Raw genomic sequence first — 18,573 nt, 5'->3', positions numbered from 1 at the left:
CATTCATTTATTCCATAATCATCTACCAAGCACTTATGTGCTAGGCACTGTTCCCAATACTGGAAGTTTAATTTTAAAAATCATGAACTTAACATTTCAGGGGTGAGAAAGACAGTAAGTAAAAGAACCTATGTTAGACAATAGACTGAGCCCAGGGCATTCTAACATTAGAATTAAAATAAATGCCCTATTTGCAATATCAAGTAAATAATTCTATTATTGTTAAACTTTACCAAAAAAATTTTGGTACCACTTTTTCAAAGCAGAAAAAAAGTTGAAAAAAAATTAGTATTAAATACATAGGCTCTAACTCACAGGTATATAAAGTTTTTGACAGTAAGGGTTAATATATAAGGACTAGGGTTAATATATAAGGACTCATTAAAAAAAAAAATACATGTATGTCATGAATGGTTTAACCTAAAGTAGAATTAAGAAAATGAACTCTTGCTCAGCTGATGGGGCTCAGTAGTTGAGCATCGACCATGATCAAGGAAATTGTAGTTTGATTGCTGGTCAGGGCACATTCCCTGGTTGCAGGCTCCATCGCCAACAGGGGGCATGCAGGAAGCAGCCAATCAATGACTCTCTCATCATTAATGTTTCTATCTCCCTCTCTCTGAAATCAATAAAGCATATACATATATTTTAAAAATGCTTAAAAAAAAGAAAGAAAAGAAAATGAACTCTTAAGGTTTCTTTATGAATCACACTTTATTAAAAAAAAAAAAACCAACAACCCAAAGTGGTTATTTCTATTTGTTATGAACAATAGTGCTGAACAAAATATGTATACTCAATAAAATTAGATGTCATAAAATTTAAGAGAATTTTAAATTTTATTGAGTGGAAAGTTTATCAAATTTAAAAAGATACAACAATTTGTTAACTCAATTTACTATAAAGATTGTTTTGAAATTATCATTAACCTTTTATTAGATCACATACAAAATAAAGGTCTTCTGGAAATCACAGATTACCAAGACAGCACAAAATTTTTCTTTTGGTTAAACATACATCATTACTTCTCTCAAAATCAAAAGTAATTTCAGAGATCAAATCTTCCCAGCACTTCCTCTGATATAAAAGCAAAAGTTAACAATATTATGGCAGACAGTAAGAGATGTTGTTGCTTGCAGGAATGCATAAACCTCCACTTATTTTGTATGTCCTTGTGCAAATAAGCTGTCCACTAAAAACCTCACTTTCTCCACTGTAAGATGAGTGTAACACCTCAAGAGTATTCTTGCATGGCTCAAACAAGATGATAAGTATATAGCAGTAAGCAGTGTGGATGGCATACAGTAATCACTCAATAAATGTTGTTTATCATTATGTCTTGATATCTGACCAATATTGTATTTATATAGTTAAGAATCTTTTCCATATTTGCTATCATCTACTGAAAAAACAAGCATTTTATCTTCATGTCAGAGACTACTCTAACCTCCACTACTTTGCCAAATTTCTCAGTCTATGCAGATCATACCAGCAAATTTGATTTAAAATACTATAATATACTCAACTCCAAATTATCCATAATATTAAAAGCATCCTTCCCATTAAACTGTTATTTACCTGTACAGCTATGAGGAAAAAATGAGGAAGCTCTTATGTACTCAAATAGAACTAAGCACCAGATACAGAGTTAAGCAGAGATAAGAAAAAAAATGGTGCAGAGCAATCAATGTTTGCTACCAGTTTTGTAGAAAAGGGGGAGAAAAAAAGAAAGTTATAAATAAATTTGCCAAACATATATTTCTGGAAGAACCACCATGTATCAGTAACAATGGCTGTCTCTAGGAAAGTTAACTTGGTGGTCAGGGGACAGAGACAAAAAAAGACTTCTCACTTAAAAACTGTTTTGTCTCTTTTATTTGAAACTGTATGAATATTATCTAAACAAGAAGCCTACAAACAGCTACTCAATTACTCAGTCACACACTATATCCAAAACTTACTAATTACTCATCTCATAATTTTTTGCTTTAGGTATAAGAAAAACTCAACAAAATAATCTCCTTTCTTCCTAGTTATTTTCAAATAACTCTTTTATTAGGAAAATGCTCCTCCCTGCACAGTATATCACATCTTGGAAATTCACAATGCATATATTAAAAGTTCTAAGTCCTACAGAAACCTGATTGCTATGTTTAACCCAGTTCCCAAACTCACTTGCCTGAAGAGCATCCCAGTACACCAGCACTCTCCCCACAAAGCCTATTAATATCCACTTGGATTAATATTCCCAGGAAAACATTAGGAAAATTTGCTCTCAGTATTTTACAAATACAAAACAAAAAAAGAGTATTAGAAGACTATTAATCATCTGTGGTACTGAAATGTACTAGTGGAAATGTTTTTAATAAATTCATATCTAATGTCTAATCCAATACATTTCTAAGAAGTATTTCATATATTTTGTAAGTCAGTCAAGTAAAATTGCTTTTAATTTCCATGAATTTTTTGACAAAAAGAAAATATAGCCCAAATATTTAAAAAAATATTTCCACTGTAAAGGAGAATTCATTAGAAAATACATTCCCTCCTTATCCCAAGCCTAGAATATTTTTAAAAGATGTATCAGCTTCCTAGGGTCTGACTTGTATCAAAAGACATGCCGGAAGCCCCAATAAGTAATTCATAACCTATAATACTTCCACTAAAAATAAAGATGACTTTAAAAAAAGGCAAATTTTTCTATAAAATCAACAATGATATGAGCTATCTAAAGAGCTAACTTACTTTTTACTTCCTATACAGCCCAAAAGTGAATAAGTTCAGCTACATGCAATAACCTTAACCAAGGTCATTAATATACTATTGTTCAATAAAAGCAAATCACAGACTACAAACCATAGTACTCCAATTTACAAAAAGTACAAAAGCAGGGCTTTTTTGGGTTTTGTTTCTGGGGATATAAAATATATGGAGCTCTATAACAATAATGCTATGATAAAAAGCAACTTTTAGGAAAGTGGTCAACTCTGAGGATGGCCTTCAATAGGAATGGTGATATTCTTGTCTTGAACACAGTGGGCAGAAAGAGCTCACAACTCTTTCTTTGAATTTATGCTCTAAAACAATCTAAAACTTCAAAATTTCTACCACTTTAATCATAATACCTCATATAAAATTCATCATCAATTCCAGGGAATTTCATTTACCTTCTAAAATGGCATTTAATTTTTAAAGTCATTTAAGAAAAACAACTTTATGTAATTCCTGATACATAAAACATATAGCTATACACTGAACATTCTTATTAACATATACATAATAAATTCATAACTGACCACTCCCACCCCCAAGAATGGTACAGATGTAAAATAAACCCTAAACCATAAACATGTTTTTAAAATGTAAATGGTACTGAGTAATTTCAACAAATAATTATTAGTGTTACAAAAGATATCCTAATATTACCTGGGACAAGATTCAAAGGTAATCTTCTAGGTGAGATTGCTCTGGGGTGCTGCTTACTAATTTCTTCATAAATCTGAAGCCTCTCTTCTAAAGTGCCTATTATCAGTGAATATGTGTGAGATTCAAAGCATCAAAACTTTTACCTATGATAAAACACTAATAAATGTTTTCAATTATAAGAAAAACTGTATTAACAATATTAAAGCGGCCCTCAATTTTTATAAGAATGACATAAAAAAAGTCTGTGGTGGTGAAATAATATAATCAGTAAATAAGCATTTTAAACCCAATCTCTGAAAAAATCCAAAACTTCTTTTATTACAACAGATTGTATATCCAACTCAAATCATATACACACAAGACACAAAGAGTCAATTTATATTTGTGTTTGTCTTATATTCCTTAGTACACAACCCATGAAAAAGAAAATGTTCCTTTATAATAGCGATTTTCAACCGATGTGCCGCAAGGTTTTTTAAAACATGCAACACCTGACTATTTAGTCAGGGGCATTAACCTCTTTTCTCTTATATTGTCAAATAGAAAAATGACAACAGCCAATACAACAATAGCTGCCTGGTGTGAATGAATCAAAATTATACCTATTTTTTTTGGTCAGATGGGGAAAAAATATGATATATATTTTGGTGTGCCACAGAGTTTTCATAATTAATTTATGTGTGCCATTAGATTAAAAAGGTTGAAAATTACTGCTTTATAACAAATCTTACATAAACCCTCTGACCCAATGAAGTCTTCATACATCCCCACAGAAGTTTGTAACACACATTGATTAGGCTTAGAGAAGCAACAGTTTCAGATCTTAAACGTAAATGTTTTAGATGTAATAAGATGAATTAAATTTCTAAGGTAGCCATGACACTTAAAATGTTCAATGAAACTCCATTATAAAGAACCCCATTAGTACAGATTATGTTTAAAGTAGTAATCATTTCTCCCAAATACAATGATATAAAATGTACTTCTCACAGAAAATTGTATCTTCCCTCCCAAGACCAATCTAATTTTATAGTACTAAATAGAGGCTATACATATAAACTATACGATAATCTGCAACAATTTGCAGATTATAATCTGGGTCTGGTTTGTTATTCTAAAAGAATATCCTGCATAATTTACAAAGATAGAATGCATGCATTATTTAACATAAACAATAAGCCAACTTACAGCAGAATTTTCAGAAAAAGCAAACAAACCTATTTTTAAACTATAAGACTTAAGGGGATTTTAATTCAGACCACAGAAATACAATTATTTTAAGAATAACTCTTTGTGCTAGTAATCAAAGTATCTCCGTAATATTATATCATGATTATAAACACTGTACTTGTTTGATTTTGTTTAAGACGCCTTCCTTCCCCCAATAATATGTTTTGGAGCTCCAATGTGGTTGGATTTTTTGTGGTTGGGTTATGTGAAAAATAATTTTCACATTCTGTTAATGATTTGGAGGCTTCATGAAATATTAAGCACCCTTCCACCAAAATTCGCATAAAGGCTATTGTATTTTTGTTTTTTAAAAAAGCAGTTCACATAGTTAGGCCTAATATTAGAAAATGACAAGTTTTAAGTATAAAAAAATTTTCCACTACCCCAAATATGACAAGTCTTATAAAGGTAGTTAAATTAACATTAAAACAAAACTATTTCAATGCCCTATTTCAAGTCACAAGTTGGAGCTCCAGAACTTACCATGGGGGAGAAAAGTCGTAAGGAACCTAAAAAGATAAAGTAATGTAATTAGTTTTTAGTTTTGTAATCAATACATTTTAGATTAAGTATGGATCCTGACATATGGAATATATTATATTCATTTTACCAAAACATGTAAATGCTCTGTATTATTAACTACATGTCAGTAACTGGTAGTTTAAAGAAAAATCATAGTTATCTCACATTTCCAACTTACAGACATATGACTTTTATCCTGTTTTTTTTAAAAAACAAAACAAAGAAACAGATTGATCTAACCAATATTTAAATTTTCATCATTTTCTTAAAAACATGTAAGAAAAATACTTTAGTAATTATGACAGTAAAATTTAAATACAAACAGAAAATCTGGATTAATTTATAACAGTGGTTAGGATATAACAAATAAACTTTTTTCATGGTTCATACTACTATAATGAATATGGGTAGCTACCTATTTACTATTCTTATTAAATTTAAAAATTCTGCTCTTTCAACACTCCTGAACCATAGTTTCATAATTATTTCAGTCATACATTTATCCATAAGTAATGTGATTTTAGAAATATTAACTGCTAACAACATTTAATTATGAAAATATTAGGGAAAATTTGAACTACTACTCTAGATTTCAGAAAAGGGTCAAGGTTACATAATTTCAAAAGATATACAATATTTTACTCCACACAAATTAACCTAGTTTGAAATTAAGAGAATAATTTTTATAACAATGCTATATACCATATACTCTCAGCAAAATTTCTTTGGCCTATTTCTTATTTAGAGGTTGAGGATATCAGACCTCTAATTCTTTAAAAATAATAATTATGACATTTCCCAGAAAGAGAATGCTCATTCTCTTTCCCATATCTCTAGTTAGTCTAAATAGGTAACATTATAATGGGTCAAGGAACCTAAAATTATCTGTACACATTTATCACTTAAGTATAAATATTTTAATTCATTTTCACTCCAATGTTAACCTATATTTTTCCTACATGGAAAAATGAATTCTAGTGCTAAAAATATATGTCCTCAAATTTTACAACTTTACATTTTATTATACTTCAAACACTAGTTAAAAGAAGGTAGAGGAGAAAAGTCATTACATACTAAGTTGCAGAGCTTTTTCCAAGCCTTCATAATAGCACCAATTTTCTGCATTCCGATCAATCAAGTTTTTGAATACTTCACTGGCTTCTTTTAATCTTCCCAATTTCAATAGCATTTCCCCTAAAATTAAGTTTAAAGTTACACTCATTTAACTTAAACATTAAATACCTTTATGATCCCAGATATTTCACTAAACATCATTAGTATAATAGATGTACATGAATGACAGGACTGTACGTGCCTCCCTTTGGGGCATATTGCAGTTTATATAACTAAACATAGACAATTTACAGCTTGCCTTCAGAAATGGACCTTCATTTACACATCCTTCTATACTAACATTCATTTTTGGCTCTCTCCAACAACTCAAATACACATATAGAATATTAATTTGTTAGTAAAAGTCTTTGCATATTTTTATATACCTTTTAAAATAACAAAAGACCCCCTACACAGATTGTTAAATAATTCTAATGAAATTTCCCTACCTTCCTATGCAAGATTTAAATGTACTTTCTCTGATAAATTCATGTATTAAACAGTTCTCCATTCAATCCTCTTAATTTCCTTTCCAGGTCACTAAAATTTAAATTAACTCGTAAAACAGTAAAACTAAACACCACTTCACAGAAAGAAACCACACAAACCATGTTCACATGTGGGATACCTAAAGGTTCAATTTTTATGTGGCTTTTATGAAGGCACACAAATTGAAAGCAAGTATGGAGAATGAAGATCTAAACTTCTCAACCACAACAGAAATCATACCTAGTCTAAAATAAAAGGGAGATTCTCAAAAAGAATATATCTCAACTTCCTACCCCTAAGATTTCCCATTCCCCAAAGAATCTATTTCAAACAAATAATCCTCTGAAATGTCATTAAGTCATTACTATTTCTGCTTTTATCATCTTGGAGGAGGTAGCATATGACAGTGGTTATTATATACTATTATTTTACTATTTATATATATTACATATTTTTCAAGCTCTAGAGTAAAACTACCTAGATGTAATTACTGGTTTTACCACTTTCTAGCTCTGCGAACTTGAACAACTTACAAACTTTCAATGTCCATTTCCTTACCTCTAAAATATCAACTACCTCAATCCACTTATGTAATAATCAAAGGAAATAATTTACTTAAAAGGGGTTAGCACAATGCTTGGCATAAAGTGAATACATATAAACATTTGCTACTTAAAACTAAAACATGCCCCATTCCTCCAGAATTAACTTCTGGTCAGTCTAATTTTTACCCTGCTTATATAGATATAAGAGACAACAGCCTATTCTTCAAGTCTAAAACTTTTGTTATCTGCTCCTATCATAAGGCAAAGATTATTACTAGAGGAATATACAGGACAAATTATTCACTTGCATATTGATAAAGTAAAAATCTCTAACTTTAACAGTTTTTAAAAGTATCTTAATATGCTAATGGCTACAAAAGACATAAACGTATGAATATCAAAGTCTCTGGGCCTACAAAGTTCACTGAAAAAATAAAAATACCATAACCTGTCTCTATAAGCAATACAGAGTATTGGCTTTATATTCAAACTGATGGCCCCAAAATGACCCTCATTACCAATATATGCTGCAACTTGCAGAATTTTTAAACCAGAATTGACCATACTATATAATATCTACTTTTTAATCACTGCATTCCTGTTGATACCAGAAGACAAAGACAGAGAAACAGAAAAAGCAACCTGAGAGTTAAGATTTAATCAGGAAATAGCAATAATACATCAGAACAAAAAAATAATTGCCATCAATTACAGGTAATAGAACAAGAAAGAAACCAGAATATTATTTATCCACATTTTACCGTTTGAAAAATAGTGTTGTAGTCATTATTGATATTAGTACTATTCACAATAAAAACTAAGTCAGTTGTTATACATTAACAAGAGTAAAGTAAAGGGGTTAAAAGTAAGGGCTCACAGTAAAAAGAGCAGTGGTTGCCAGGGTTGGGGGCAAAGGGAAACAAATAGGCAGAGCACGGAGAATTTTTAGGGCAGTGAAACCAGTACTCTGCATGATACTATAATGTGGATGCATGTCATTATACATTTGTCAAAACCGAGAGGGTGTACAACACCAAGAGCTAACAGGAATGTAAACTATAGACTTCAAATGGTAATGATATGTCAATGTAGGTTCGTTAATTGTAATAAATATACCAATCTGGTGGGCAATATTGATAGTGGAGGAGGCTACGCATGAGTAGGAAAATACAGTATATGGGAAATCTCTATACCTTCAACTCAATTTTGCTGTGAAACTAATAAAACTACTCTAAAAAATAAAGTCTATATTAAAAAAAAATTTTTAAATAAGGGCTCAGAAGTCAGAAAGATGTGTTTAGAAATTAACTCTACCACCTAAAAGGTGGGGTGTGACTTTGGGCAAGTCCTTAATATCACTAAGCCTTAGTTTCCTCAGCTATAAAATGGAGATAGAAAATAGTACCCATGTTAGAAGTGCTAAAAATTTAAATAAAATAAAGCAGTTTAAGCAATTACCATGCCCTGAAACACAGGAAAAGTAAATAAATGTTAGCTGTTATTTTTATTAAACTTTAGAGTTCTGCAACTATAACAACTTTAGTTTTAAACTGATCATTTTAGTTGGACATTCTATTTAATACAGTATTGCTTATGGAATGGGTAATTGTTGAACAAAGCTTTGTTAAGAAAAAAATGTGCTTGACCCTTTGTTGATAAACTATCAGGACCCTGTCTTCATAATTAGCCCATAATGATACTTCTTGATGAGCCCAGTATCATTTACTATTCTCATTATATTTTACTACATACAGAGATTAGAGAGAGAGAGAGAGAGATACAGATATATACATAAATATATAGACATGGAGGGGTGAAATATAAAGGCAATATAATATTCTGCTTAATAGAATCTGGAGTCAAAATTCTTGGCCACAAATCCAGCACTACCCAGATTACTTACCTGTGTGACTTTGGGCAAGTTACTTACCCTCTCTGTTCCTCAGCCCCCCAACTCTAAAGTGAATATAACAACTACATCGTAATAATAAGGATTTAGAACGTCTTATTTAAGTGTTAAGACAGAATAAAGTAATACAGTTTTTGTTCTTTAACTAAGGCCATGAAAAAGAAAAGGTAGGTCAACTAACCTTTAATTTCTTCCACCAAAAGTTTATCACATATTTGTTTCTCATATGTTTCTATATGTTCCAAAGATTCCTGAAACAGATCTGCTTCTCGCATCACTTGATTCTGGTATAATATCAGTTCACTGTATTCATAGTCTATTTTGTTAAGAGGAACCTAAAATAATAAGAAAGGACTAAATTATTTTATTCATATAATTACATAAAGCAGTTTCAGATCTTTAATTTCATTGCTTTCTCGGGAAAGTAATTCACACAGACTTAAAAAAACAATCTGTGAACAATTACAAACAGAAGAGTGATTAACAGCAAAGATTAATACATTCTTTAAAATAAATAAAGGGGTGGGACTCTGGTACAGAGCAAGGTGAAGAGGTTCTATACCCCCAAAAAAGTATAAAATCATTAAAATCCTAAGGAATCTACATTTAAAAACCTCATCAAGGAGTTAGGCAAGCCTGGCCGGGCATGGCTCAGCGGTTGAGCATCAACCTAGGATCCAGGAGATCAGGGTTCAATTCCCGGTCAGGGCACATGCCCGGGTTGCGGGCTAGGCAGCCGATCAATAAATCTCTCATCATTCATGTTTCTATCTCTCTCTCCCCCCCTCCTTCCCTCTCTCTGAAATCAATAAAGATATGTTTAATAAAAAAAAAAGGGAGGTAGGCAAGGTGACAGAAAACAAAATCAATTATATTTTTACATACTAGCAACAAACCACCTGAAAATTAAATTAAAATGATTTCATTCACAATAGCATCAAAAACAACAAGATATTTAGGAATAAATTTAAGGAATAAATTTAAGAAACAAGATCTATATACAGAATATGCTAAGAGAAATTACAGACCTAAATAAATGGTGAGATAGTGCATCCACAGTCATGAATCAGAATGCTCAATAATGTTTTGATGGCAATTCCTTAAAATTGATCTATAAATTCAATGCAATCCCTACCAAACTCTCAGCAAGCCTTTTGAAGAAATTTATAAGCCAACCCTAAAATTCAAATGGAAATAAAAAGAACCCTACATCTGAAAAAGAATAAAGTAGGAGGACATGCATTTCAAATTTCAAACTTACTATAAAACTACAGTAATCAATACAATGTGGCACTTGCATAAAAATACACATACAGATCAGTGGAACAGAATATAAGGTCGAAAAATAAGTATATTCTGGTCAACTGATTTTCTACAAAGGTGCCAAGGCAATTCAAAGAAGAAAGGGTAGCCTTCTCAACAAATAATGGTGGAACAATTAAATATCCATACGCAAAAAAATGACCTTAGACACATAATTCATACCATATACAAAAATTAAGTCAAAATGTATCACACATCTAAATGTGAGCACTAAAACTATAAAAGAAATCTTAGAAGAATAGGAAAAATTCTTTGTGACCCTATGCATAAAAGAAAAAAATTAGTAAATTGGACTTCATCAAAATTATAAAACTTTTCTTTTTCAGAAGATAACATTAATAACGTGAAAACACAAGTTACAGACTGGGAGAAAATATCTGCAAATAATATATCTAATAAGGAACTTGTAATAAGAACATATAAAGAACTTTTACAGCTCAGTTTTAAGACAAATAACCCAATTAAAAAATGGGCACAAAATTTGAATAGACAATTCATCAAAGAAGAAATATAAATGGTTAATAAGAACATAATAAAATGGTCAATATCATTAGTGTTAGGAAAATGCAGAGAAAATGTAAAGGAGAATACTCTACACTTATATAAAGCTACCCATATTAATCTTAGTAAATGTTAAATCCAGCTTATTACTCTAACCTGATTTTTCTCAAAACTAGAGCTTACATGTTAAAAGTTTTTTTAGTATACTTCACAGTCCAGCAGTTTCAGTTCCTGTGTAATCCTAAGGAGCAGCCCTGGCTAACGCCGAGGGTCCAGACACAGGAATTCATTGATAAAAAAAAAACAGATGATCAACTCAAGGATGCTGATCATGAAAATCCATATCAGGACCAGCAAGGACACTGCCTGCATGTCCATAGCCCCTCCCCCTGATCTCTTTGTCCTGGTTTCAGTCTCCCTCCTTATAAAAACCTCTGTCTGCACTGAGATGTTAAGATGGGTTTTTGAGGAGCAGGGAAAGTCCCCCATCTTCTCAAGATGCCAGCAACTGAATAAATCTCTTTCCTTTTACCAGCACCTGTCTTATGTATTTGGTTTTCGCTGCAGCAGGCAGAAGAATCCGGATTTTGGTTATAATACCACTAAAACAGATACTATTACACATCCACTAAGATGGCTATCATCAAAAAATTATATATGGTATTGGGGATGAAATTGGAACCCTCGTACATTATTGGAGAGAATGTAAAATGGTTCTGCCACTTAGGAAAACTGGGCAGTTTATTAAAAAGTTAAATATAGCCCTGGTCAGCATGGCTCAGTGATTAGAGCATTGGCCTGTGCACCGAAGGGTTGTGGGTTTGATTCCTGGTCAAGGGCACGTACCTGGGTTGCAGGTTTAATCCCCAGCTGTGGTTGGGGCATGTGCAAGAGGAAACCAATCAATGTGTGTCTTACATTGATGTTTCTCTCTCTCTCCCCCGCCCTTTCATTCTCTCTAAAAATCAATGGAAAAAATATCCTTGAGTGAGGATTAACCCAAAAAAAAAAAAAGTCATGGTATTTCCCGACATGGATTAGAGTGCAGTTATGAAAAAATAAGCATGCCCTCTATGTACTGAAAGGGAAGACACTCCCAAATAAATCAAGTGAAAAATAACAGTGACTCTAGTATGTTACCATTTGTGTAAAAAAAAAAAAAAAAAAAAGTTAAATGTATACTTATCAAAAAAAAACCAAGTAATTTCATTCTTAGATATATACCAGAGAGAAATAAAAACATACGTACACACAGAAATTTGTACACAATGTTCACAGCAGCACTATTCGTAATAACAAATTAAAAACAATCCTTATGTCCACCAGTTAATGAATGGAAAAGCAAAGTGTCATATATCCATAATAAAAGAGTATTTAGCATTAAAAAGAACTGAACTACCAATACATGCTCTAATATGGATGAATCTCAAAAACATGCTAAAGAATAACAAAATAACAGAATCTAGAGACAGAACACTATATTATGATTGCCATTGTATTATTGCACGCCCATTATTTATACACGTGGAGAACTATGTTTTTTTTCTATAAGTCTTCTCTGAACTAGTCTTCTCTGAACTTCTCTGGGGTAAAGATAGAACAGAGGACTTATCATATAAACTCTGCATTGAGATTTACTTGATAAATGAAAAGAGAAAAGTCTATCAGTCTAGCACACAAAATTAGTTTGACTATCATTCCAAAAAATAATACCTTGCTTTTAGAGTAACTGTCAAAAAAAAGTTCTCATCAAGAAAATACGAAGAGGATGGTGTTAGCAAAAAAGGTAAAGACCTCCAAAAACTCTTATCTCCATAAAAGCAATAAAGAAGTTGGCAAAAAAACTCTCAGAATCACCTTTTCAGAACTCTGGAAATTAATCAAAGGCTCGAAGCTACCTGGGGAGCACATATTGAAGAAAAATGGCTGGATCTTGGTAAGACCAGTGAGCTCTGTGGTGTTTTAACTTGCCCTACTCCTGCTCCATGCTCTCCAGCTACACAGCAGCCTTGAAAAATAAGCTTGTATGCCCAGAGTAGCCACCAGAGAGAACAGAATAAAGCTGGAGCTCTTTTAAAGCCTCCTTCTAAAGGAACTGTAATTAACTGACCCATCAAGTGGATCCCTGTAAGATCCCATAAAGGCAAACACGGAGCTTGCCCAGAGCAAAAAGCCTTATGGGGAGGAGAGGGCCAAAGGCGTTTGTCGAAAACAATTATGGACAAGTGTTTACCTTTACAGTGCCTGAAGTGATGAACAGCAGTCCAGGTAAACAACAGATTAACCAAAAATCTTAAAGGAGAAGCTGGGAAATGTGATGTCCATCAGAGGCTTTGAAAAGCCACATACACATAAAGGTCTGCACATGCTCAGGTAAGAACTCAGGAAACCCTAAGCTTTCACCTTTTGCTACCCTGACACTGAACAAACAAGAAGCAAAATCTAAGGCAGAGCTGCAAATTGCTTGACTGAGTGCTGAAGGCATATCCCAACTCTACAGAGAAAATTAACAAAACTACAAGTTGGTTCTTTGAAAGACCAACAAAATTGAGAAATCTTCATCTAGAATGACCAAGAAAGAAAAAGGAGAGTACTAAAATCAGGAATAAAAGGAGGGACATTACCACAGAACTTACAGAAATAAAAAGGATTATAAAGAACTATTTTGGCCCAGCTGGTGTGGCTCGGTGGTTGAGCATCGACCCATGAATCAGGAGGTCATGGTTTGATTCCTGGTTAGGGCACATGCGGGAGTTGCAGGTTCGATCCCCAGTAGGGGCAGAGTGTAGGAGGCAGCCGATCGATGATTCTCTCTCATTGATGTTTCTCTCTCTCTCCCTCCCCTTTCCTGTCTGAAATCAATTTTTAAAAACATATTAAAAAACAAGAACTATTATGAAAAGCTATATGTCAACAAATTAAATAACTTACACGAAATGGACTAATTCCTAGAAAAAAATACAAGCTACTGAAACTGAAGAAGAAATAGAAAATCTGTATAGACCAATAACAAGTAGAGAATAAATTAGTATCAATGAACTTTCAATAAAGAAAAGCTCAGGAGCAAATGCCATCACAGGTGAATGCTACCCAATGTTTACAGAAGAATTAACACCATCCTTCACAAACTTCCAAAGAAACAGAAGGGAACACTTCCCAACTCATTCCATGAGGCCAGACACAGACATCAAACAAAAAGAAAACTAGAGACAATATCTCTTACCTCAATATCCCATAACCTCACTAATAATCGAAGAAACACAAAAGAAAAATGAGATAAACTTCTTCACATCTAGAAGACTGAAAAAAACTAATAAAGCTGACAAGAGTCAGCAAGGATGTTGAGGAAACAATAATTGTAAAACCTTGCTGGTAGGCATATAAATTAGTACAGCTCCTTCAGAGAGTGATGATAATAATACTCAGTAAAACGGAAAACATACAGCTACAAGTCTGCAATTCCAGTTTTAGATATACACTGAAGAGAAACTCACAAATGTGGCTAAGGAAACAACAGACAAGAATATTCATTACAGCAATGCTTTTTAATAGAGGCAAAGTAGAATGGATACACTATGGCTTATTTATATAATGAAACTCCAAACAGCAAATAGCAATGAGGTATCACCTCACACCTGTCAGAATGGCTCCCATCAACAAATCAACAAATGACAAGTGCTGGCGAGGGTGTGGAGAAAGGGGAACCCTAGTACACTGCTGGTGGGAATGCAGACTGGTACAGCCACTATGGAAAACATTAGGGAGTTTCCTCAAAAAATTTAAAATGTAACTGTCTTTTGACCCAGTGACCCCACTTCTAGGAATATATCCTAAGAAACCCGAAACACCAATCAGAAAGAATATATGGCACCCCTATGTTCATAGCAGCACAATTTACAATAGCCAAGATCTGGAAACAGCCCAAATTCCCATCAGTAGATGATTGGATAAAAACACTGTGGGACATTTACACCATGGAATAATATATACTATGCAGCTATAAAAAAGGATCTCTTATCCTTTGACTCAGCATGGAGGGACCTGGAGAATATTATGCTAAGTGAAATAAACCAGTTAGAAAAAAATAAGTATCACAGGATCTCACTCATATGTGGAATCTAATGAGCAAAATAAACTGATGAAGAAAAGAGATCCAGAGACAAAGAAGCATCGAACAGACAAATCTCAGAGGGAAGGTGTGGGGGAGGGGAAGAGATTAACCAAAGAACTTCTATGCATAACCCCTGGACACAGACAATAGTGTGGTAAGGGCCTTGGTGGGGGAAGAGGTCGGGAGCAGGGTGGAGGGGGTCAATGGAGAGAAAAAAGGGGACAATTGTAATACTTTCAATAATAAAAATAAATTGTTTAAAAATGGATAAACTAGCCTTACATGTATCAAGACAGACGTATCTCAAGAAAGTTGAATTTTAAAAACCTGCATATCATTCATACAGATTTTTAAGTACACAAGATAATACTGTTTTATAAACTTATACATAATGTAAATGCACTGGAGTGATTTCTACCAATTTCAGAATAGTGGCTACCTCTAGGGAGGCACATGGAAGAATTTAGCTATTTCTGTAATTGTATTCCTTTAAAAAAAAATAATAAAATCTGGAGCAATAGGACAAAATGTTAACATCTACAGTGGTACCTCGGTTTTCAAACGTCTCCGTTGACGAACATTTTGGTTTACCAACACCATAAACCCGGAAGTAAATGCTTCGGTTTTCGAACACGCCTCGGAAGTGGAACATGCCACACGGCTTCCGCTGAGGGCAAGATCCTGAGGCCCAGCTGTCGGCTGTTGATCCCTCAGTTTTTGAACGTTTCAGAACTCCAACAGTCTTCCAGAACAGATTGCATTCGAAAACTGAGGCACCACTGTATTTAATTTCTCATGTATATTTTTATACTTTCCTATCTTACATATATATTAAAATGTATTTATTAATGTTTATATCAAATATAAAGCATATATATTGAAAAACAATTCCCAGTCACAAAACTTTCATTTTCATGCAGTCTTTTATCATTTAAATATTGCTGAAATTATAGTGTACAAAAATTTTATATTATTTCTTTTGCATTAAGAATTATGTTTTAGCCCTAGCCAGTTTGGCTCAGTAGTTAGAGCATCGGCCTTTGGAATGAAGGATCTCAGATTCGCTTCCATGCAAGGGCACGTGCCTGAGTTGCAGGCTCGATCTCCAGCCCCAGTAAGGAGTGTGCAGGAGGCAACCAATTGATATGTCTCTCTCACATCAATGTTTCTCTCTCTCCCTTCCACTTTCTTTGAAAAAGCAATGGAAAAAAATACCCTCTGGTGAGGATTAAAAAAAAAAAAGAATTGTTTTAGCCCTGGACAGGTAGCACAATTGGTTAGAGCATCATCCTGATACACCAAGGTTGAGGGTTTGATCCCTGGTCAGAGCACATACAAGAATCAACCAATGAATGCATAAATACGTAGAACAAATTGATGTCTCTCTCTGTCTCTCTCTCCCTTTCTAAAATCAATAAATAAAGTATTTTTTAATAAAAAATTCTGGGGTTTTTTTCCAACCACAGTTTACATTCAATACCCTCCCACACTAGTTTCAGATGTACAGCAGTGGCCAGAAAACCAGGCACTCTAGAGTGTTCCCCCCACCGCCTCCCTGCTGTCCCAAGCATCCACCTGGCCCCATAACTAGTTATCTCTACATTATTGAACATATACTCTATGCTACAATCCACATCTCTGTAGCTATTCTGCAACTACAGAATATTTGTACTGCTTAATCCCTTCACCTTTTTCACCTAGCTCCCCCAATTCCCCGACCTTCTGACACCTGTCAGTCTGTTCTCTGTATTTATGAGTCTGTTTCTATTTTGTTTGTTTATTTTGTTCATTAGATTCCACATAAAAGTGAAATCACATGGTAATGTCTTTCTCTGACTGGCTTATTTCATTTAGCATAATACAGTAAAACCTGGATATAACGGACTAACCCATTAAAGCCAAAAGTCCATTATATAATAAAGTAGGTTTCCCAAATGTGCATGTTAAAAAATTGTCAAATTAGTTTACCTGTTTTTACTTATGTAGACAAATTTGTCTAATTAAAATTAAGTGTGTATGAAAAGTTTAATTTCACAGAAAAGTTTTCTACATGTATTACTGTAATTTTAAATTTATACTGAATAGGTCTAGTATATAAATGAGTGCATTTACCACTCACCAAGAGTAAACAAATGCACACTGCTGGGCTGTGGCTTAGCACACTTCGGAACAGCTGGCATGCAAGTTAAAACTACTACAAAAAGTCATTCCACACAACAACAGAACCAATTACTTCAAGTGCTGCAGTGTGATAACGTGCTAATCATTCATGGAATATTGTTTACAAGCAGTGACTCTTGGATTTAAATATGTAGGCTATAGTTATAGATATGTAATATTTATTTATGTTGGTGAAATTACTAGAGTTTTTTTCCAATGTATGGCCTATTTGCTTACATTTGTTAAAAATAACAGTGAAGCCCAGCTGGGTGTGGCTCAGTGGATGAACATCGACCTATGATCCAGGAAACTGGGGTTCGATTCCCAGTCAGGGCGCATGCCTGGGTTGTGGGCTCAATGCACAGTGGGGGACATTCAGGAGGCAGTCGATCAATGACTCTCTCATCATTGATGTTTCTATCTCTCTCTCTCCCTCTTTTTGAAATCAATAAAGATATGTTTAAAAAAATAAAAAATAGCAGTGAAGCTCTGGCTGGTGTGGCTCAGTGGTTAGAGTGTGGGCCTGCACACTGGAGGGTCTAGGGTTCAACTCCCAGTAAAGGGTCCATACCTGGACCCTTTTAGGTTAGATCTCTGCCCCCATTTGGGGCGCATGTGGGAGGCAACCAATGGATGTGTCTCTTTCACATCAATGTTTCTCTCCCCCTCTCCCCTCCCTTCCATTCTCTCTAAATGGAAAAAATATCCTCATTCCTTGGGTGAGGACTTAAAAATAATAATAACAACGAATTAATAACAAAAAATAACCTGTTAATTTAATTATAAGCAAATCTTGGTTAAAAACATTTTAAAATTAACAGGGTGTTAATTTTCACATATATTTGGACTGGAAGTTTTGTCCATTAAATCTGAAGCCATTAAATTGAGGTCTTCAAAATCAAGTGTTTACTGTACCCTCTAGGTCCATCCATGCTTTGGTAAAAGGTAGGATTTCCTTCTTTTTTACAGCTGTGTAGTATTCCATGGTATAAATGTCCCACAGCTTTTTTGTCCACTCATCTACTGATGGGCACTTGGGGTGCTTCCAAATCTTGGCTATTGTAAATAATGCTGCAACGAACATAGGAGTGCATATATTCTTTTGAATTAGGGTTTCAGGTTTCTTCAGTTACAGTCCCAGAAGAGGAATCGCTAGGTCATAAGGCAATTCCATTTTTAATTTTCTGAGAAACCTCCACACTGTTGTCCATAGTGGTTGCACCAAGGAATTCTGTTTTACACTT

General features: G+C 33.7%; 1 protein-coding gene across 2 annotated transcripts in view; it reads right to left on the bottom strand.

Moving 5' to 3' along the window:
- The window catches only part of NAA16 (N-alpha-acetyltransferase 16, NatA auxiliary subunit), a 64,141-nt gene that overhangs the window by 32,937 nt on the left and 12,631 nt on the right, over positions 1-18,573 (bottom strand). For both annotated transcript variants that reach the window (XM_087814313.1, XM_087814314.1), the window contains 3 exons: positions 9,416-9,569; positions 6,253-6,372; positions 3,427-3,522 (listed from right to left, as the gene is read on the bottom strand). In XM_087814313.1, coding sequence (XP_087670439.1) covers positions 3,427-3,522; positions 6,253-6,372; positions 9,416-9,569 — 370 coding nt within the window. The remainder of the gene's footprint in view (positions 1-3,426; positions 3,523-6,252; positions 6,373-9,415; positions 9,570-18,573) is intronic.

The sequence above is a fragment of the Miniopterus natalensis genome, chromosome 2 (genome assembly GCF_054644295.1).
Source record: "Miniopterus natalensis isolate mMinNat1 chromosome 2, mMinNat1.hap1, whole genome shotgun sequence".
NCBI classification, from domain to species: domain Eukaryota; kingdom Metazoa; phylum Chordata; class Mammalia; order Chiroptera; family Miniopteridae; genus Miniopterus; species Miniopterus natalensis.
Note: the sequence above shows the minus strand (reverse complement) of the source record. Positions and strands in the feature narration are given on the sequence as shown.